The 23218-nt window shown below is 40.6% G+C and overlaps 1 protein-coding gene across 1 annotated transcript in view; it reads right to left on the bottom strand.

Moving 5' to 3' along the window:
• Positions 1-974: 974 nt before the first annotated feature.
• Positions 975-23218, bottom strand: part of STK32A (serine/threonine kinase 32A) — a 152195-nt gene continuing 129951 nt past the window's right edge. Inside the window, exons 9-13 of the mRNA XM_072630673.1 lie at positions 20473-20589; positions 13857-13982; positions 11856-11984; positions 2104-2168; positions 975-1827 (exon numbers count right to left, since the gene is read on the bottom strand). Of these exons, the coding sequence (XP_072486774.1) occupies positions 1755-1827; positions 2104-2168; positions 11856-11984; positions 13857-13982; positions 20473-20589 (510 nt within the window). The 3' untranslated portion in view covers positions 975-1754. The remainder of the gene's footprint in view (positions 1828-2103; positions 2169-11855; positions 11985-13856; positions 13983-20472; positions 20590-23218) is intronic.

Below are 23218 nucleotides of genomic sequence, written 5' to 3'. Positions count from 1 at the left end.
CTTTGTGGCTGGAGGGGATTGTTGTTATATGTCCTTTCTTCTCAAAGAGGACCATCAGGAAACCAGGAACGTGATGCCATGACTTGCAAGCGAATTGGATTTAAGTGACGGAGGGCTGTGCAAGGTCACCAACCTCACTTTCTACTCTGCAGCCATCTGAGTCAGTGGCAAGATATAAATCAGGACAACTGGAGATGCCCGGGAGGCAGTGGGAGACCTTGTCTTTTGTAAGCTCATTGCTCAGGTTGACTGAGGCAATGCCCATTCAATGATTAAGGCAAAGAATGTCCTCTTTTACCTCATCAAAAAAAAATCAATCTGGGGGGAAGATCCTCAGGGTTTTTGGCCAAAACAGAAACAATTGTTATTTACACTCACTGAACCATCAAAACCCAAACAACGACCAAGTGAAGCGTGAGCTGGGACCTATTGCTGGCCAATCAATGAGAGCCAGACTGATTTAGTTGGAAGGGAACACAAGAGGTAGAGATGAATGGTGTTTTGTTTGGCTGTTGTTTTTATAAACATTTAAAAAGATATTTGTGCTGCCTCCTTGCAAAAAAAAACAAAAACAAAAACCCTCATTTTTTTTTCAAATGGCTAAACCCAAGACTCTTCTTCCTAGCAATGCTGAAATTTAAGGCCTGTTAGTTCAGTGCACTGAGAATGGTAAACACTAAACAGATGTTGACTCCTCACTTCATGCCCACGCACTCTAGGGGAGTGTAGCCAGCTAGCACTCTAGGGGAGTGTAGCCAGCTAACACTCTCACTTTCTATCTCTTTCCAGCCCTGTTCCCATCTCTGGTTTTCTCACAGGCCTTAATTCTATACATTCTACTCCCAGAATGGCTTGCTCCCTTGATCAGCCACCAACTTGCCCTAGAGTTGGTTGATGAACTTAGCAAGAAAGAGACACTGTCAGTGTTTCTTTGTGTCTTGGTCAAGGTTAATTCATCTCTCATACTGAAGGACATCCTGCTTGACATCAGATCAAACTTCCTATCTGACAGAGTTGGTTAGTGCTGAAGGTCACTGTTACTGTGAGAAGGTCCCTGTTTGGGGGGTTCTCTTTCACAGAGAGCCTTATGGTTCATTAAGTCCCATTCTTTTTATTTTTTCCTGGACAGATTCCTATCTACTTGATGCTTAGATGGGCTAAGGCATTCTGACTCCCTTTCATTAATTTTTTAGGATAGAAAGGCCTTCCCCAATCTCTAAATTTTCCACAGTGTGACAAGGAGGAGAAAAGGGGTTAAATGTAATAAAAACTCGCCCTGTGAGGTTGGTCTTATATAGGTAGTGCAAATATTACTACCCCAAATATCCATTGAAGCTCAGAAAGGTAAAGCCATTTGCCAGTGGCCACACAGTGTGCCAGTGCTGGGTTTGTAAGTCTAAGTCTTATGTTCTTTGCACCACATTAACACGTAAACCTCCAACACTATTCAGAGTCATAGTCTATTAGAGCTAACAGGGATCTGTAACAGATTTTCTCATTTTACAGATAAGGGAAACTTAGCCCCACAGAAGGGATGTGACTTGCCTAAGGTCAGAGTTATTAGCGGTAGAACTGGGACTAGACCCCAGGTCTCCTGGCTTCTGGTCTAGTGCTCTACCACAGCATGCTTTGGGCATTTGTAAGTGGTGGTGGGGGGCAGGTGAGAACTACTGTCTGAGCATTCTAAATGGAGGATTCAGAAGCCCATGTGCAGAGCAATCGATTAATGTTGTGGAAAGAGAATGGAGAAGATCTCACAGGTTGTTGTTCTGACCATCTTCTGGGTCTTTGGGTTGTGCCAGCTTCTTATTATGTTCCCTTCTTACCCTTCAGATAAAAAGAGAAAAGGTTTAAGCCTTGAAAGGAAAAAGGACATGTAGGAGTGAAAAAACAAACAAACCCAACATTACTGATTTAAAGGATCAACTAATAATGCCTCTGCTTTCCTCACCAGTGGATGGCAGAGGTGAGAAGCATTCATCTTCCTTACAGCACTACTCCTTCACACCAGTTGGTAAATTTAAAAATAGTAGTTCTGAGAGAAGTTTTAGCTGAGACATCTATCACATTTACTAGACCGGGCCTTTTCTAGGAGTGACTTACTTTTCTCTGTTGAAAATTACGAATTCCTTCTGGACTGATTCAAGGTGCTCCTGAAGAAGGCAAACCTGCCAGGTGGAAATAAGGAAAGAAAGGTTAGCAGACAGGCTCCATAATCAATCAATAGTTACTTCCCAATTGCTTATAATGTATTCAATAGGACCAGACAGTCATAAGACTTAGAGTTCAAAGGGCCCCTGTAATCTAATCCCCTTATTTTTGAGAGGAGGAAACTGAAACCCAAAGAGGGCCAGAAACTCACCCAAGGTCATTTAGGGGGTATCATCCAGAATTTGAATTCAATACCTCTACTTTGGACAAGGATGATAATTTCAGAAAGTATTTATAGGGAAAAGACAATGGATGCTCACCTCCACAGCCTCTACGCCTTCAGAAACAGGAAGACCTGGGTTTAGGCACCACCTCTGACATTGGACAAATTACTGAACCTCTCGGTGCTCTAAGCAACCCTCACTAGCTGTAGAGAAGGCACCAACCTGCTCTAGTAGAGGGAGCTTCCTCACCTGGGAGTTTTCTCTACCAGTAAAGTCATGGGTCCAGTCCCTATTTATATAAATAGAAGGGTGGAAGGAACCTTAAAGATTACCTTGCCCCAAACCCTCATTTGACAGCAGAGGAAATTGAGATTCAGAGAGAAAACTGAGTTACTCCTCAGTCATAAGTAATTAGTAAGTAGCAGAGTGTAGGATTCACACTCAGGACAAGTGTTCTTTTCACTATTCCACACTGCCTTTTCCTTAGCCCTAACCCTAAACTATGACCACATCTACTTAAGTATTAAATTTTCTAGCAGAGCTTGAAGCATATTCGCCCCCCTCCCCCAGTTATCAAACTGAACGGCTGATTTGGGTAGGAAGGTCCAACTCTGTAAGATCCTGGCCCTACCCTTCCCTGTCCCCTCAATAGTTCCCAAGAGAAAGGCTAGAGCAGATGAGGCAGCTACATCAAAGGGAGGTAACCAAAACCTGGCAGAGGGCAGTATCAGTAAGAGGACTGAAATCAGCACCGTATACATTCCTATCTGGCAAAGGAAAGGGGAGCAATACTCTTCAGGCAAGTAAAGAAATTGTCACCTCTCTACCTGAGCTGGAAGGACTTGTTTAGGTAGCTGTTTAACCTGGACAGCAGTGAGTATCTGGTGAGTGAGTAGTCATCAGCTGTTTATCCCAGGATGAAGTCAGAGGTGATAACTGCCTTGGGGGAAAATGGCTCTGAAATGAGGCCACAGAAGTAGCACGTGAGAGTCTCTCCTGCAGGTCACCTGCCCACCATGCTTTTCCTATCCTATGGTGAAAGGTTCAGATGTTCTACTGAGTGGCCCAGAATAATCGCTCTCCTCTGGGATCCCATTTAATTCCATCTGACTGTTCACTTCAAACACTGTGACATTCATTCATCAGAGACTTCTTAAATGTACTTTGGCTCAAGTGAACAGGCTATTAACTATGTCCAACAGTGTTATTGTACAAAGTACCTGCTTGAAAGAACTTAACCTTAAGAAGTGGTCAACAAACATGGGGCCTGGGAGGAATGAGAGTCCCAGAGCAAAAGTTTTGAATGTTTACCAGAAAGTTTTCCCTAAATTACTTTTGGAGACATGTTATTTGTAAGGGAAAGTTTGGTTGAGAAGTTATTCCTTGTCAACTTCTTATCCTTTGAATACATATGTGGATCTTTTATTTTTATATCATCTTCATTTCTCCTCTCTTCCCCACACAGGGGAAGCATCCTTTCTAGGAAAAAATAAAAATGAGAAAAAAAAGCTGTTCAGCAAAACTAATCAAAATTTCAACTGAGTCTAATAGTATATGCAATGTTACACACCCTTAGGCCTCCACCCCTGCAAAGGAAGTCCATGCTCTCCTCTCTTTAAACGGGTAGAGCTTGGCCATCATAATTACACAACTCAACCTCTTGTTTTATACCTAACAAGAAGTCCAAAAGGGAGATCTAAGAGTACTCACTGACTTTCCCAACGCAGAAGGCTGACAGAATGCAACTAAAAGAAATTCCAGAGACAAAAGGTTGCACTCCCTAGGCTGTCAAAGTGTGATTTAGTTAAAAGGGCAGTTAAAAGGTTTAGTTACACTGAGTAGAGAAGGTAGTATATAGAAGTAGGACTCTCAGGAATTCTTGGCAGGGGCACCAAAGAAAGACTCTTAGAGTTATTGCAGGAGACTTCTGAAGGGTCAAAACAGAAATGAGTATTCAGAAGAAAAGGAAGAGGGAATGTAGGTAAGAAAGAGGCCTGGCCGACTTTACAAAAAAGGAAAAACGGAAAACAGCATGAGGCAATGGAAATAGTGTTAGACCTGGGTTCAACTTCTGTCCACTACTTATTACTCATGTGCTTTTAGGCAAATCACTTCTCTGCTTCTCAGTTTCCTCATTTATAGACAGAGGCAACTGGGGGGCACAGTGAATGGAACACTGAGCCTGGAATCAGGAAGATCTGAGTTCAAATCTGACCTCAGACATTTCTTATCCCTGGGCACGTCACTTAACTTCTCTCTCCCTCAGTTTCTTTATTTGTAAAATGGAGGAGGGGAATAATAGCTCTTACTTCCCAGAGTTGTTGTGTGGATCAAATAGATAATATCTGTAAAGTACTTAGCGCAGTACCTAATAAATGTTTGTTTCCTTCCTCCCTATAAAATAGAGAAGGAGGGAAGTAGGGGAGGAGAGTAGAAAGACTTCTAAGATCCCTCAAAGTTCTAAATCTAGTATACTATGAAAAAAGGAAATAAAAATTAATGAGAGTAAAAGGAAAGGAAGAATGTTGTTGAAGAAATTACTAGCCAAGCCAGGGAACGATGATGTGGCACCTGGAAATGTGGTGCCACATTAAACGAAGCTTATACCAATCTGGTGATAGCTGGTCCAAGTGGAAAGATCAATGGTTTTGGAGTCAGAAGACCTGGATTCAAATCCTACTTTGCTATTTACTACTTTTCTGACTTTGTTAAGTGGATGCCTTCGAAGTATCTCCCTCCTCTCCATGGAGACTTCCCATCTTAACCTCCCTTGGACTCAGTTTCTTTATTTGTAAAATGGAGGCGGGGGTATTGTTGGATAAAATGGTTACTGCAATCCCTTCTAACTCTAAATCTATTACTGTGATCTGAGTTTCAGATGAGGGAGAAGAAAGAGATGATTTGGAACAGAGAGCAAAGGGTTTGAGCTTTTGAGTGGGATCCTGTAACTTTTTTTAAATATGAAGTTTAAAAAATAATCAAAGTCTAGAGAGAAGCAAAGTATGGGAAATGTTCTAATGGCAAAAAAACAATAAAGTCATTTGCAGTGGGGTGGGGATGAGGGAAGGGAAGAAGAGAGAAAGACCTTTAGTAAAGAACAAAGTTTAATTTAAATTAATTTTTACTTTATCTTATTTATTATACCCTGAAGCCCTAGAGACATAGGGGAAGAAATACCAGGGGCTACAGGATAAGGTTAGTAATAACTCACATGAGTCCAGTTCTTTGCTAATGTAAGACAGTATGTACATGTGGCTTATTAAGTTACCAATCTCAGTCAGTGTGGTTTTAAACTTATTAAACTTTTGGGACCCCTTGTGTTTGATTTGAGTTCACTGATCATTTCTTTCAAATATCTTTTTCATGTAAAGTATAGGTTCTCTATTTCAGATTCAGATTTCACAGCAGATGGGAAGTCTCCATGGAGGGGAGGGAGATGCTTCCAAAGCATCCACTTAACAAGTGTTTGTCTAGCCTCTGCCAGGTCCTGGGCATCTTGTGCTCAGTGGGCAATACAAAGATGGAGTAGAAGGCAGAATCTCTGCCATCAACGAGCTTGGAGAGACAAACAGAAAGACAAACAAAAGAGAGTTAAGTGACAACACAAGGCAGTTTGGGATTATGGGTTATGGAGATAGCAAGACCTTAAAATATGTTTGCCAAAAAACCCACTTTGTGTGAATGTTATAAAATATTCAGACTGCCCCTGCAGTTCATAAAGGTGGTTGACCTTTAAAGATTTTCTTTTAAGAAAAAGAATACAACAAGGTCCCTTTAATTAAGAGGGTTTTTTTCACACACACATAAGAAGGTGAAATGAGGGCATTTTCTTCCTTAATCGATTCTTCCTATCGATTAAAAAGTCTCATTTTTTTAATTCTTTCTTAACAGAAGAATTTAGTCAGAGGCACTTCCTTAGTGTACTAAAAAAAAACCAACAACCTTTTGTGTATAGCAGGGACCTTTGATGAATGGCACCCTGATGCAGTGGAGAGACTATTTCCAGTTTTTCCTGTATATAGCTTAATTGTACCTAGTCGTCTGCATGTTCCTTGAGAAGAGGGGCTGTCTTTTGCACAGTGTATGGCACAGTGTCTGGCACATAGTAGGTGCTTAATAAATTCACTGAATGATTAATCTAAAGTCAGAAGAGAATTGAATTTTATTTCTACCTCTGAAATTATTAGCTTGGATAAATTTGGGCCAGTCATCATCTTTGAGCCAGACTATCTCCATTAGAGGGAAGTGAAGTGGTGCAGTGGATAGAACTCTAGGCTTGTAATCAGGAAGACTTTATCTTCATGAGTTCAAATCCTACCTCAGACACCTACTAACTGTTTGCCACAGTTTCCTCATCTGTAAAATGAGCTGGAGAAGGAAATGGTAAACCACTCTAGTACCTTTGCCAAGAAAAGCCCAAATGGGGTCAGGAAAAGTCAGACATGATTGAAAAGAAGCAACAAAAATCCCCATCAGAGAAATGAGGATTAGGGTAACCTATAGTATCTACCTTGGGGGGGTTGTGAGGGTCAAATGAAGAATATATGTAAAGTGTTTGGTAAATCATAAACATTCTACATAAAATAAGCTTTATTATTGGAAAGAATATTGGGCTTGAAATCATGTTTAAATTCCAGCTCTGCCACTTGCTAATTGAGTGATTTTAGGTAATCCCTTTCCTTTTCTTACCTCCATTTTTTCCTCTAAAATAAAGGTGCTGAAGGAGATGACCTGGGTCCTGGCTACCTTGACATTCTGTGATTCTGTGAAATTGCAAACGAAGCCTGTTTTCTTATGACTAATACTTCCCATTTCTGGAATGCTTTGAGGATTGCAAAGCAGTTCCCATATAGTATCCTATTTGAATCTCACAGCAACCCTCTGAGATAGTTACTCCAGGTACCTTGATCTCCATTTTATAGACTAGGATAGGAAACTGAGGCTCAGAGAAGTTATGAGATTTACCCAATTACTTTGAATGAAAACCAGTCATGTTGATAATGCCTCTGGAGGGAGCAGGGAGAAGGTAAACTATTCTAGCCTGGTAAAAGTTCCTTAGGCAGGGATTCTTTCCCCTATAGCTGAGGACAGAGTTTCAAAAGTTGGGTATCAGGAGACATCTGGATGCCACTAAAATATTCATGCTTGGGTTGCTGGCCTCCTTTCCACATTCGTGGCTTAAATCCAAAATCTCCTGTTAAGTGTTGGGTCTTTTTTTTTTTTTTTTTTTAAAGAAAATGTGATCCTTAAGCAATACAGAATGAAGCCAGAGTTCAGCACAGGGTGTTTTTAATCCTTCTCATGTGAGGCTGGTGGCCAAAGGCAAACCCTAAGATTCTTGTTTCAAATGTTCAGTTCAGTTCTGGGAAAGTAGCTCCATTGACTGAAACTCAGGGGGCACAGAAGATGGGCAATAACATAGGCCAGATCCAACCCTGGCCTGGGTGTATTTCCTATGGGTGTCGTTCTTTATTCTCGAAGTGGACCAAAATGACATTACCATGTTAGAGCCCAGTTACAGTGTACTGTGGCTGTTCAGACCAATATGAGCTTGGAATGCTCTACCACCAGTTGGTACAAACAGTCCATGGGGACATTTGGGATGGATTTTCTAAATTTGGGCATCTCCTGTTTATTTTGAGCTGTGTCAGTTCTGTTTTACTCTTAGAGCACTGCACCTTTTCTGATGAGGGCACACCATACTTTGCAGCCCTGTACCAGTGCCTCCCATGTCATTCAATCAATTCTAAAGTTCTTAAGAGACCTTGAGAGTTGCTTTTTCTGACCACCACATGGGTGCTTGCCTTGTATGATTTCTCCATACAAGTCTTTTAGGCTAGCTCAGTGTTTGGGAGGCTCCAGAGGAAAGTATGGAAGAGAAGAGAAAATATGGAAGAGAATAGACTGACCACCAGACTGAAGGTCTATAGAGCCATTGTGCTGACCTCATTGTTGTATGGACACTCTACTTAGCACCATGCCATGAAACTGAATTGCTTCCATTTGAACTGCCTTAGAAAGATTCTGAAGATCACCTGGCAGGAAGGTACCTGACACTGAGGTCTTTACTCGAACTAAATTGTCAAGCATTCAAACTCTATTGTATTTCCTGTATATGATAGTTGGCTACCTATCCCCACCTCCCACCTGCATTCATTTTTTCTTTGTAAAGTATGGAGGCCACATCATTAAGATCCTCTTATACTCTTTAAAATTTACTAAAGACCCAAAAAGTTTTCATGTAAGTGGGTTATATCTAGGGATGTAATGGTAAATGTTTAACAATCAGCTCTTCAAAAAAAAAGTACAACACACTTTTACATTTAATCTGCATTATTAACATTTTCTTCATCACTTTCTTAAGTCTAGACAATCAATATAACAATAAATCAACACCTGATTTGAAGCATTTCCCAATTTCCAGGATGTAAATGTTCTCATTGAACATTTAACAACCAGCTCCCCAGCCAGTTTGAGCTGGCTGTAGTAACACAAGGATGTCCTTGTGTTACAGGAGGTGTTGGAAAGATCAAATGAGACAGCATAAATGAAGGTGTTTTGAAAAATATAAAAAAACAATGCAATTTAAAGGAATTATTTCCAATTCATCTCTCCTTGTCACTTCTGTTATTTCTTATTATGGAACTTTTACAGGGCTTTTGTACCATTTAGAATTTACTTTTTATATGTCTGCCTTATTTCTTCCTTGAACCATGTGCTTTTCAAGGATAGGCACTGTGTCATCTCAGCTGAACTACATGAATGTTTATTTAAATGCCTTGGGCTCTGTGAAAGGCATGGTGCTAGGCCCTGGGAATCCAAAGCAAAAATAAAACTCCTTGTCGGTCCTTCAGGAGTTTATATTTTCCTTGGGAGAGTACTGATATGTATAGACAAATAAATAAATATTAATTTGAGGCAGGAGATTGGAGTTAGATAAGGCAAGCTCTGTGGAGGAGATGGTATCTGAGCTAAGCCTTGAAGAAAGATAAGTATTTGTGGAAGTGAAGATTGGGAGGGAGTCCATTCCTGGTATGGGGAACAGAAGTGGGGGATGGAATGACACGTACAGGGAATAGCTTAGTAGCTATTTCTGCTGAAATGTAAAGAGAATAATAGGAGATAAGTATGCAAAGGCAGCTTGGAGCCAGACTGGGAGGGCAGAACTTGCATCTTGACCTAGAATTAGTGTGGCTGCACCGAAGGTTTTTGAAGAGGGTAGTGATGTGGTTAGACTAGTGCCTTAGGAAGATAATATAGCTGGGCAGCTAGGTGGTGCAGTTAATAGAACACTGAAAGACCTGAGTTCAGATCCAGCCTTAGACATTTACTAGGTGCCTGATCCTGGGCAAGTCCCTTAACTTCTGTTTGCCTCAGTTTCCTCATTTCTAAAATGGGAATAATAATAACGCCTAGCTCCCAAGGGTGTTGTGAAGATGAAATGAGATTATAATTGTATAGTGTCTGGCACGTAGTAAGCATGTTATAAATGTTAATGACTATTATTTCATTGGCAGCTACCTGAACGATGGGTTGGAGAGGAGCGAGGCTACATTCAAGGAAACTAATTAGGAGCCTTCAGAAATAGGCCAGGCAAGAAATGTTGAGGACCTGGGCTACGATAGAATGAGTTGGGAGGAGGAAATGGATGCAGGGAACTGGAGGCAAGGAGAATTGAAAATATTTGGCAACTGTTCAGATATGGGGCGTGGGAGAGAGGGAAGAGTCAAAACTGATGCTGAGGTCGTGAACCTTAGTGAGTAGGAGGATGGTAGTGCCCTCAATAGAAAGGTTTGGAGGTTTGGAAGAGTATCAGGTGTAGTCAGGGAAATTCCATTTTGGAATGCCAGTGGGACATCCAAATGAATATGTCCAGTGGGCATTTGGTGATGCAAGACTAGAGTACAATAGAGAGATAAGGACTGGATACTTAGATTTTGGTCTCACTTGTAAAAAGATGATAATTGAACCCTTGGGAATAGATGAGATCAAGAAGGAAAGTATAGTGAGAGAAGAGGGCTCAGAACAGAACCTTAGAAAACTTCCATGATGACAGGTCAAAATGGTTGGAGGAAAACAAAAAGAAAACAATATCACAGAAATCAGGGGAAGAGAAAGTTTTGAGAAAAAGAGATAGTGACAAAAATCATAGAGAACTCAAATAGGTAAAAAAAAAAAAAAAGACCATCGGATCTAGAATTGAAGAGTGAGTTGACTTCTCACACATGTATCACAATAAAGTCCAAATGAATACATAACCTAAACATAAAAGATCAAATCATAAACAAATTAGAGGAAGAGAAAAGGAGCTACATCTCATAATGATGAATGAGTGAGAATTCTTAACAAAACAAGGGATAGAGATGATCACAAAAGATAAAATGGACAATTTTAATTACATGAAATCAAAAAGCATTTGCACAAGTAACGTAGTTAGATTAGAAAGGAAACAAATACTTGGAGAAAAAGTCTTTGTAGGGATTGACCTTGACACAGAGAGAAGGACCATATCTTACTTGGAGATTGGAGCAAAATGGGGAATGATGAGAAGGATGTAGAGGTGTGAAACAATGGAGAAGGACCTCACAATGAATTGCCTCGATTTTCCCAATAGGAGGTAAGGTCTCTGATGAGAAGGATGGGAGTGAGAGTAGTGTAGGGGTTTGAGGAGAGAAGAGCAGGGTTGGAACATGAGAGTCAATAAAAGGACTGTCATGCAGCAGGAAGGGTCAAGTTGAGATTAGATAGCATTTGTCATTTGTCATGCTAGGATGAGTTCCTCCAGGAATGTTGTTTTGTCTTTTGTGAACCTCCCAGCCCAATGCTATGCACATTGGAAGTGCTTAATAAACAATAATTGGATAAATGGACAAGATATTATTAAGTGTACTTAGGTATGTTGAAACTAGCTGGAACTGATCATTATATTTTCAGTCAGTATTTACAACTTGGAGATCAGCAAATACTATAAATCAGGGCTTGGTTTATTATGTATATTTGTGTCTGATGGTAGCCATGTCTAGGGTGGGGCATGGTAAAGGGGGAAAAAAGGAAAAAAATTACATGATAACTTTATTATATGTTTAAAAGGAATAGCAAATTATATGTAACAGATTTGCAGTTTCATGTGCCATCATCTTTTTTTTTTAAATTTTACTATGTTATGGAGAGGCTTTTTTTATTCCATAAATCAAAAATTAAATAAAGAAATACATAAATTGTAAAGTATGTTGTGAGTACATTCCCCTCCCCTCCCTGGGGAGCCAGTTGTTAAATATTTGCCAGAACACCTCTGGGCATGGGCTAACCAAACTTCATTCTTAGCAAAATACAGCTCACTGAAACAATAACCTCCTGGCACAAACCATTCCCCTACACGGGCAGAGTACTGAGTTGCAGAACACACTAGCAACTCTAAATGCCTGTTTCCTGTGAGCCCCAGGTAGCAGGCACTGGGCATAGGTGGCTTCTGTTGCTCACCTGGGAGGATTCACATTTCCTGGTATCCTTCTCTTTCTTTGCCAGTCGTTTCTTTTTCTTGTGAAGAGGATTGGACTCTAAAATCATTTCTTCAAGTTCAAAGGTGGGATCGCAGTTCAGTCTACCTTTCTGTAGGGAAAAAAAGAAAAGGTTGCCTCCCTCACTGGACTCAGCCTTTTAGTTTGTTTTCCAGATGGGTCAGATCTAGGGAACTAAGGGCACTGAACTCAGTCTCAATGAAATCAGCTCAAGACAACAAAGAGAGCAGAGCTCCCACCAGATGCTGTACATAATTTATCTCCTCCTTCCGTGGCATAGAACGCTCATCGTTCTTCATGCTCATATTTTATTCTCTTTGCCTTCTCATAAGCCCACCATGTGTAGAAAGGGAGACAAACATCTTTTCTAAGTGACATTTTACCATTCTTGTTTGTAAACTTTTTGGGTCACTGTAGGGTTTCGTTGCTTGAAAAGTGCTAGGGCACTAATGAGACCGCTCACATAGAGGCTGGTGTGGGGTTTAATGGGAGAGGCAATGAATTTGTAAGCAGAAGGGTTGGAATTAAATTCTGGCTTTTCTACTGACTTTGTGTGGACAGAAGCAAGTACTCTTTATAACTTTCCATTATAAAATGAGAGGATTGAACTACATGATCTCTAAGGACCCGTTCAATTCTAAGTTCTATGTTACTATTTGGCTAGGTGGGCACGATGGCTAGAGCACCTGAGCCTGGAATCCAGAGGACCTGAGTTCAAATATGGCCTCAGATACTTCTTAGCTGTGTGACCCTTGGCAAGTCACTTAACTCTGTTTGCATCAGTTTCCTTGTCTGTAAAATGACCTGGAAAAGGAAATGGCAAACAACTCCATTATCTTTGCCAAGAAAATCCCAAATAGGGTCATGAAGAGTCAGAAACAACTGAACCAACTCAACAACAACAAAATTAACTTACTAGGGAAAGAAGCTTATCTCTAGTCTCCACCATATTAAGGGAAATTTATTAGGTTGTTCCCCTTCACCTTGTACAAAGGATTCATACAGCCCAGACCGTGGGACACTCCCCAACTCTGTGAGGCTTTATGGAAACAGTGATTTCCTCAAACATGCTAAGTCGCACTAAAGTTTCTCTTTATTTTAAACTGCCAGAGTGATTCTTGCTTTGCCACGTGTATCTTGACATGTGATCAGAGACGGCCCTATCTTGCTATGCAATTATGTGAAATATGTCTGTCCCTCCAAGTAAGCTGCAAGTTCCCTCAAGAACAACAGGGTCCTTTGGTCTTCTTGTTTTTTAATCCCTAAAAGTTCTTGGCATTGAGCTGAGCTCAAAGTTGGTACTCAGTGAATATTAGAACAATGACTGAATTACTGTAGCCCTGAAACAAGGGCTCTATGTGACATTAAAGACCCTAACCTCTGAACTTTCACCAGATTAAGGGTCTTAAATACTAGCATAAAATGGACTGCCAATATGCCTCTAAATATGGTAATGCTATTGATAAGCTAGCATCCTGCTGCATTTAATCCACACAGATGAATTTATAGAAGCAACGTTAGTGTAGTGGACAGGGTACTAAGCTCGGAGTTAAGGAGACAAAGATTCAATTGCTGCCTCTGACATATATTAGTTATGCGACATCAAGCCTCTTCCTCAATCATGTAGCCTCTCTGTCCCTCATATAGCTCTCTTGTCCCTAGGACTTGGTAAAGTATGAATATGGAGCTCCCTATACTAAGATCCTTCCTGTACTGAATCATACTGAATTCCCTCCTACAATTTCCGTGGTGTGGGATGGCTTGAGGCAAAGGCTATAAACACCTACATAGCAACACAGTGTTTGAGTTTTGCCCTCTAGAGCCCCAGTGGACTGGAATTTATAGACCCTTCAAAAGCAGGAAGAAACACACTCTAAACTTGGAACAGGTATTGAAATGAACAGTGGGGAAGGGGGTTGGGGGTTGAGGAAGTAGGAGGTTGGACTTCTTTCAGTTGACTTACATTTGGAATGAAAGTTGGAATCAGCCTCTTCTGCAGAACTGCATCCCAGTTCACATCAGCCATGTAGGAGCAGTCCTGGACATCTGATAGCTGAGAAAATCTGTGGTCAGGATTTTGTTCAAGCAACTGCCAAGAAAAACATAAGAGTTTGAATGATGAAGTATGGAAAGGCTCAGGGAGGTCAATTTTTATGGGCAGTCCCATTGCTAAGGTCTTCAGATATCTCTCCCCACTTCTCCCTACCATCTATATCCAAGCAGCTGCCAAATCATAGAATCAAAGATTTCGAATTGAAAGGAATATGAAAAATCACTCAGATCAGAGGTTTCATACATACCACTGAGCCCACAACATTGCCAGGTGCAACCTGAAGCAGATTAAAATGCAATTGGGAAATGTTGAGCAAGATAAATAAAAACCAACAGCATATAGATAGTATTAATAAATGGTTTTCTAAGTCAAGTAAATATCCCTGTAGGAATACTTACATGTAGTTTAGGGGCTTCTGTTTCTGAGTTTGACACCAGTGATCTAGACCACCTCCCTCATTTTACAGAAAAGGTAACTGACTCTCAGAAGAGGTCTTGCCCATGGTCATCCAACTAGTAAGCAGACCGGTCAATTCTACTTCCACAACATCTCTTGGATCAATCTCCTTCCCTCCAATGAATGAGACACCAGCCTCAGGAACTCACTACCACTCAAGTCCCCCATGCCTAACAAGGACTCCCTCTTCCCCTCATCTCCTGAGGATCCTTATCTTCCTTTAAGGATCAGCTCAGGGGCTGCCTTCTGTGAATGGGAAGCTTCTCTCGAGCCTCCTAGCAGCACTACTCTTTCCTGCCTCAAATTAATGTGTACTTATTAACTGTTTACATATTGTAAACTCCAGTAGGATGCGGGCTCCTTGAAAACATGGGTAATTTTTCATTTTTTAAAGGTTTTTAATTTTCATCTTTGTGTTCCTAATGTCTAAAACAGTGCTTTGCACAGAGTTTCGCTGCTGTTCCGTTATTTCAGTCATGTCTGACACTGACCCTATTTGGGGTTTTCTCGGCAATGATACTGGAGTGGTTTGCCATTTCATTCTCCAACTCATTTTATAGATGAGGAAACTAAGGCAAACAGGGTTAAGTGACTTGCCCAGGTTAGCATAGCTAGTAAATGCCTGAAATCAGGATTTGAACTAAAAAAAAAAAAAAAGTCTTCCTGACTTCAGGCCTGGCACTCTGTCCACTGCACCAATAGCTGCCCTTTGTCACAGAGCAGGCACTTAAATAATGCTTGGTGCATTAAATAAGCTGTTAAAATAAAGTGAAAGAGATAGCATAGAAATAGCTAGGATATGGATATATGACAATAAATGACCTTGTGCGCACAATTGGCTTTTGCCTCCACTAAAGTCTCTTGCAAACACTTCACTGAAGTGTGGAGGGGACAATGGCTTCTCAAAGGTGATGTCAGTTCTAGTAGGTCCTACAAACTTGAGATGACTTTGAGTATGGGCTAAAGAGCAGACTGTGCCTGATCTGATGACCAGCTTACTTCACTAGAGAAATGGACACGAGGTGATGAATTAATTTGACCATAGCATTTCACTGAACCATCAACAGAGGCTGAGGACTGTGAACTGCCTTGCTAGAAAACACCCAAACAGAAGAAAGCTTGGCCTCATAAAGTACTGAAATAAATTTGAATTTTTGAGATTTTTCTTGTGTTCTTGATGGTGTAACTTAGATGGTACTTAAGAAATATTTATTGCCTGCTTGATTCCACTCAATGTCTGATTTTCTTTAAGGAAGGTCATTTGGCATATTAGCTATATAGGTAGAGATAATGCTTACTTTGACTTAGACTTAAGGCTTAGTTGGTATGTGATAAACAGGTCTCTCTCTGTGCTGGAAATGATCTAATGAGGAAGAGTAAGGCTCTAACTAGAAACATGTCAGCCATACTGAGAACAAAATGGAGAAGCCTGCCACTTAGCTTCCATGTCTTTGTCTGGAATTGGGAAGTAAACAGTATGATTTTACCCACAGATGAATGACAAGGATGAGTGGAAAGTGTACAGGATTTGGAGTAAGAAGCTGTGGGTTTGAATCCCAGCTCTGGCACTTACAACCTGTCTGACCTGTCTGGGAGCCTGAAGAGGCTGGCATTGTTTCCTAGTGCTGCTGGAATCAGATCAAGATGTAACTGGGAAATGTTTAACAAAAAAATTAATAAAAGTATAATATAACACAGATAATATTAGTTTGTGATTTCTATGTGGTCTGCAGGGATAGTTTGAGGCACAAACCAGCTCCAGATACTACAGGATAAAGCCACAATCAAAAGTCACCAGATAACACTCATTTTAGTGGAACTTTTCCCACAAAATGAGAATGATCACCCTTGGTTAATATCTCCATTTTATTAAATAGTTATCATTTCAGCTGCATCCTACTTGTTTCCCCCTAAACTCACTGCTATGGAGGTGCTGCTTTGAAGTGATTATTGTATCCTTTCCTGGAGGGGAGGTGGAGGTGAATTTTTAATAGCTTGATATAAAAAAGATAAACAGGAGTTGACCGGTGGAACTTAATTCCCGTTGAAACAGGATGTGTTTTGGTTTTGTGGTGATTGTCCTTTTAAAGGCAATCCTTTGAGCAAAGGTAACTAGAGAAGCAACTGAAGTGGGCAACCAGGGAGCCCATATTTAGAAAATACTGATAGTGCTTGCAATCCTTTAGCAGCATAAGAAAACTGAAGTTAGCACCCAATGAGTAAGAATAATTAGTTAAAATAGAAAACTATTATAGGTACTTTAATGGTTACAAAATACTTTCCTCACAATCCTAGGAGGTAGGTGTTGTAAACATTATGATGACCATTTTATGGATGAGGAAAAGCGAGACTCGGTGACCTCAGATTAAGTACTGAAGTGAGGATTTGAACCCAGGACCCCTGACTTTGATGCCATAGCTCCTTCCACTACACTACATATTACTAACAAAGGTACCTCACCCACTGGCCTGCATACAGTCAGTTCAGCTACCAAATATCCTTGGCACCAATGGGAGCAAATGTAAATTTGTTTATACCACATTATCCATTCAAGAAGGGAGGACTTATGTGAAGAAAGAAACTTGGAGAAGCTGTTAAAAGAGATGTGGACAGTCACAGCTGCCTAACATCTGTAAGGTTCGTGCAGACTAATTTCTGTTACTTGGGAATGTGTTCTGAAAATATGCTTTCACCCACAGATTCAGGCTGAAAAAGAAATACCTTGGTTGAAATAGCACTGAGGGAAGATATACACCCTTCCCTCCCCTTCCCCATGCCTCCAACAGTGCCAGATAACTGTCACAAACAAGGTTAGATAATGCTCTGTAGACCAGACAAGACAGAGCTTAAGTCTTCCTATTTAGTTTTCACTATGAGATTGAAATATTATTCTTTCTGAATCAAAAAAGAAAAAGAAAATTGATGTCCTTTTTTGGGGTAGCCTGATTCTACCAATTTCTTTTTAAAATTCTTCTTATGGTTTCAATCATATAAATTATCTCTTATTTTCTACAGATTACATCCAGATGCTGGTAAATAGCTGTTCTGTTTACCTCATCCCACCCTTCCCATTTTAAGATTTGGAAGGTGGGACTGCTTGGGAATGACATCTGTAGATAAGTCTCTCTACCCTTTCAGACAGCAGTTGTACTTAGAATGATCACTAAGAATTACTGTATCTAGGGCAAATTCAATTGGAGAAGGGGGACTGATGACAATCTATCTGGGGGGCTTCTATACCATAACAGAGAATGACCTATCCCACAAAGAATCTAGGCTGAACTCCCATAACACAGCTGATGGTCTCTGATGGTCCCAGATATCATGGGAAGATAGCATGTGATGGGAAAAGGTGGGCCCTGGGAAAGGGGCTCTGGCAATGGGGACCTGGGGTCATAGCACAAAGACAAAGGAAAAAGGCAACAAGCCAGAGGACCACCGGGAGTTTGAGGAACTACAACCCCCATGTTTCGGTTTCCTAGTAACAAAGTCCAGATAGCCCAATACTGGTCACAGGCTTGCCCGTACAAGTTTTACAGATGTGATTTGCTCCCTAACCAAAATGGAATGACTTTAGAAACCAAAGAGAAAATTCAATTCTGTGACCTTTTTACGCAAAAAGAATCAGCCATGCAAGCTGGAGTGGAGGCATTTTCATGATGTTCTTTCAAAGGAAGCAGTATATAGAGATTGGAGAATGCACTGATTTTGGATTCATGGACTTGGGTTAAAAAACTCCTGTGACATGACCTATATGACCTTGGTAGGACATTTAACATTCCTTGTGCCTCAATTTCCTTAGTTTTAGGAGCAGTTAGGTGATACAGCTGACAAAGCAAGAAGTCAAAGAGACCTGAGTTCAAATCCTGCCTCTAGGCATGTCTCCATGACCCTGGGCAAATCAGTTAATCTCCATTTTCCTCAGTTTCCTCATCTACAAAATAGAGATAATAATAGAAACTCCCTCTCAGGATCAAATAATATAATATTTGTAAAGTATTTAACAAAATATTTACAAAAAAGAACTATATGAAGTCTAGCTATTATTATTCTTAATTATTATTCTTTCTTCTTTCTGCATCATTAAAATGAAAGGGTTAGATTAGCTGGCCTCAGAAGTCCCTCTAGCTCTAGACCTGTGATTTTAAGATTATTATCAGGATTATATCAGTAGAAATTAGACTGAAGCAAGAGATTTCTTTCAGTAGAACCACCAGAGGGTAGTATCTAACCTTGTCAGATGAAAATGTTATTGTGAGCAATTGTTCTTCCTGTCTCCCTTATCTTTTCTTCTAAAGTCATTCCTGTGACATCCACTCTCTCTGCTCCACATCTGGCATCTTTCCTACACTACACCATTTCGTATTTATAGTAATCTTTCTATGTGTTCAGCTCTTAGAATTCTTACCAGCTGATAAGCTCCCATAAAGGAATGCAGGTCTTGGTATCGTTACAGTGCTTAGTCCAGTTCTGTGAATACAGTAGGTACTCACAAAATATTTCTCCATTAATGCATTCTCTCCTTAAGAAGACTCTAAACATCTTTAAGGTAAGGATCATATTTTATGTTTCTTTTGTATGTCACACAGTGTCTAGTAGGTGCTCAATAAATACCTGTTTAATTCAATTTAACAAATATTCAATTCAACAAATACTTATTACACTCCTATCTTGTCAAGATACTAAGGTTAGAAAGACACAAAATGGCATATTGTCTGCCTTCAAGGATCTTGAAGCCTACAAGGTGCAGAGGTGTACATGCTGCTCTTAGAATCAGGGCATCTGATTCTAAATCTCAAATTTGACAATTATTATTACACATGTGAAAATACTTTTCCTCTCTAGAACTAAGTTTCCTCATATGTATGTAATGGAGAACTAGCCACTGAGAAATTCATCAATGGCCTTCCATGCATGCTCATAAGGACTGGGCTCAATGACCTAGTTACATGAAAATGATGAGGCTGAGCTACATGGCCTCCCTTTCCAGCATAGGATCTTTGATCCTTTGTATGACAGGTTCTCCTAGGTGGCACAGGGAATAGAGTGCCAGGCCTTGAGTCAGGAGGACCTAAGTTCAAATTTGGCCTTCAACATTTATTAGCTGTAAAACTTAACCCTGTTTGCCTCAGTTTCCTCATCTGTGAAATGAGTTGGAGAAAGAAATGGCAAACCACTCCAACATCTTCACTAAGAAAACCCAAAATGGGGTCATGGAGAGTCAGACATGACTGAAACAACGGAGCATCAAATGACAGGTTCACCGATACCCATGATATAAAATATGGTGTATACAAAGTACTCTAGGAAAATTTGAGGAAGGAGAGGATGTTTTAATCTAGCAGATTAAATAAGATAATATATAGGGAAGCACCTTATAAGAAGAACTACACAAGTATAAGGACTTGTTAGTTTTTGAATAGTGGAAATGTTTCTAATGATGCAGTCTGAGGATCTGAGTTTCAGTCCTGGCTCTGACACTAAATATGGAACATCTGGCAAGTTGTTTCTCTTTCTTGGACCCCAGTTTCCTTTCTGTAAAATGGGGAGTGTAATACTTGCACTATTTAGCAATTAGAATTATTGTGAAAAGCAAATGGGATGAAGTTCGTAAATTTAAGATCCTAAGATCATAGAAGTGTAGGTAGAAATTCGGACCTTAGAGGCTAAAGAGCTCAACCCCTTTCTTTCTAAAGAACAAAACAAAACAACATTATTTATTTTTAACATTCATTTTAAAAACATTTGTGAGTTCTGAATTTTCTCCCTCCAGTCCCTCCCCCACCCTTTGAGAAGGCAAGCTAAATAATATCAATTATACATGTGAAATCATGTAGACTATATTTGCATATTAGCCCTCCAACACCCTTATTTTGCAGTTGAAGAAACTAAAGCAGAGAGGTTAAGTGATTTACCCAGGGATACATAGCTAGTAAGTATCTGAGGCAGGATTTGAACCCAGAACTTTCTGACTCTTAAGTACAATGGCCTGAAAGTGTACACCGCTACATTAACACAATTATTTATAATCCCCTCTAGTCATGGGGACCGTGCTGTCTCCTCCTCTTACCTTTTTCAGCAGTGTCACCATTCCCACTGACCATGAAGCTGGGTAGGTCACAACTGCTGTCTTAAACATGTGAGCGACATCATGAGTAGATGTGCCCGAGCGAATCTGATACGGCCTCTGCAGAAATACAACACAGAAATTAGTTCTTTTTGGCTGAAGGAGGGAGAGGAGAGAGGAAGGCAGAATAACACCGTCCTTGGAAATTTTCCCAGGTCAGGCATTCAGGAACTAATGATGTTATTGTGCAGTTTCTAAATACCCTACCTCTCCCAACACTGTTGTCCTCAATCCAGCTGCTGAGAATCATCACAAGCCAGGCGGAGCCCAGCTGGAGTAAACAGATTAACACTGGGTTGTAAACACAGAAGCAACAGCAATAAGCCCAACCAAATAAGTTAAAGGGGCCTGAAAAAAAAAACAACCTACCCCCAATAAAGAGCCACCACTTAGTTGGGCTGTGGCCAGCATACCTAGTGCTTGCAAAACAGAGGAAGCAAGTCCAGGCAAGGAGAATTCACTGATCGGCCGTGTAAAGCCTAGTGGCCCAGCCATCTTTCTAACCAAGCTGCTGTGTTTGGATGATGGTTGAAGGCCAAGGTAAAACAGGTCAGGTGTAGGAGGTCTCAGGTGGGGTCCCCTCCCCTGTTCTGTTTGGGCAAAGTGAAAAGAGAATATGGAAGCAGAAAACTTGGTTCTCTTACCATTGTGACATTGGGTCAGTCAGCTCCCTTTCTGGACCTCCATTTCCTCTTCTATGAAATGTGGAATTTGGTCAAGAAGATCTATAGCTTAAAATCCCTTTCCAGTTCAAATCCCATAATGCTATAAATGGTGATAAAACCATAAAGCTAGCATAAGAAATAAAATTTTTGCTACTGTCCTCGGGTCCCTGACTGGATGGATGTTCTAGGGAAGAATATTTCTTTGGGTGAGACTACTGTCTGGGTGAAACTTTACAGTTAAAGTGTTTTTCAGTCTCCAATTGTAGTCTTTTTTTTTTAATGGGTCAAGGAAGGAGAGCGCTCATTTTATTTTGCTCTGAAAAAATAAATGAATTTTTACAAGGTCCACAGATGTGAATACCATTCACTTAAGCAGCAGATACCATTCACTTAAGAGGTGGCATGGTGCAAGATAACATTGCTAGAGCCATAGAACACTTGGGTTTGAATCCCAGTTCAGGTGCTTGCTGTCTCTGCAAGCTTGGGCAAGTCCTTTCAACTTCCTGGCCCTCCATTTCCTCCTTGGTAAGATGAGTCTGGACCTAATGACCTCTGAGGTTTGGGATCCTCTGAAAGTGCTGCTGGCACTTAGGTTTTATTGCTGTCTTTGGAAGATTTTAATTTAATATTATAATGTTTTCATTTAATATTTACTGATTAAGTATAATTCACAAGTAACTTATAAATGAAAAATAGCTAACATTTATATAGTGCTCGCTATGTGTCCAAGGTAGCTAGGTGGTACTGGGCCTGGAGTCAGGAAGACTCATCTTCCTGAATTCATATCTGGCCTCAGACCCTTATTAGCTGTGTGACCTGGGGCAAGTCACTTAACCTCATTTGCCTCAGTTTCCTCTTCTTTTAAATGAGCTAGAGAAGAACATGGCAAACCCCTCCAGTAGTTTTGCCAAGAGAAACCCAAATGAGATCATGAAGGGTCAGACACGACCATAATGAGTGAACAATAAATACTATGTGCTAGTAAAGGACTATGATTTCCTCCCTTCCTCCTCCCTTCCTTCCTTCCTTCCTTCCTCCCTTCCTTCCTCCATTCCTTCCTTCCTTCCTTCCTCCCTTCCTCCCTCCCTTCCTTCCTTCCTTCCTTCCTTCCTTCCTTCCTTCCTTCCTTCCTTCCTTCCTTCCTTCCCTCTCTCTTTCCCTCCTCTCCCTCTGTCCACATAGGGAATCATACCCTCACTTGCAGGTGCTGTGCTCCAAGGAATATAAATTTTGATTGCTAAAACCTTGCAAGATATCTGGGGATTTATGTGCTAGATTTCTTTTTTTAAGGACCATATCTTAAGGCCAAATCACTCTGGCTCTCCCTGAGCGGCCAACAGATCCAAGCCTTACTAGGTTATTGTTTGGGTTTTGATAGTTCAGAATAAGTGTAAATAGCAACTGTTTCTGTTTTGGTCAGAAACCCTGAGGGTCTTCCCCTCCCAGACTGATTTTACTTTTTGACTTGGTAAAAGAGGACATTCTTGCCTCATTTCACTGAATGGGCGTTGCCTCAGTCAAACTGAGACCTGGGAAAGACTTTAGCTTAAAAAGGCCAAGGTCCCCTGTGGCATCAAGGGTTATCTCCAGTCATCCTGATCTATATCTTTCCAATGGATGTAGATGTGAGGCTGGTAACTTTGCACAGCCCTGCCTCACTTAAATCCAGTTCCCTCACAAGTCATGATATTGCCTGCCTGATATCATTGTCCTCTTTGAGAATGAATGACCCACAACAGTGTACTAGATATTGTATAACTTTACCATTATTATCTCCTCTGCTCTTCACAACAACCTTGGGAGATAAGCACTGTTATTATCCCCCTTTTACAGATGAGGAAACTGAGGCAAACAGAGGGTAAGTGATCTGCATAGGGACACAGAGACAGTAAGCATATGAAGCGAGGATTTGAACACAGGTTTTCCTGTCTCTGGGCAGCCACAGTAGAGAGGGCTGGGTCTGGAGTCAGGAAGACTCATCTTCTGAGTTCAAATCCAGCCTCAGACATTTACTAGCTGTGTGA

The sequence above is a fragment of the Notamacropus eugenii genome, chromosome 1 (genome assembly GCF_028372415.1).
Source record: "Notamacropus eugenii isolate mMacEug1 chromosome 1, mMacEug1.pri_v2, whole genome shotgun sequence".
Classification (NCBI taxonomy): domain Eukaryota; kingdom Metazoa; phylum Chordata; class Mammalia; order Diprotodontia; family Macropodidae; genus Notamacropus; species Notamacropus eugenii.
The sequence above is the reverse complement of the archived record's forward strand: the minus strand, read 5'-3'. Positions and strand labels throughout refer to the sequence as shown.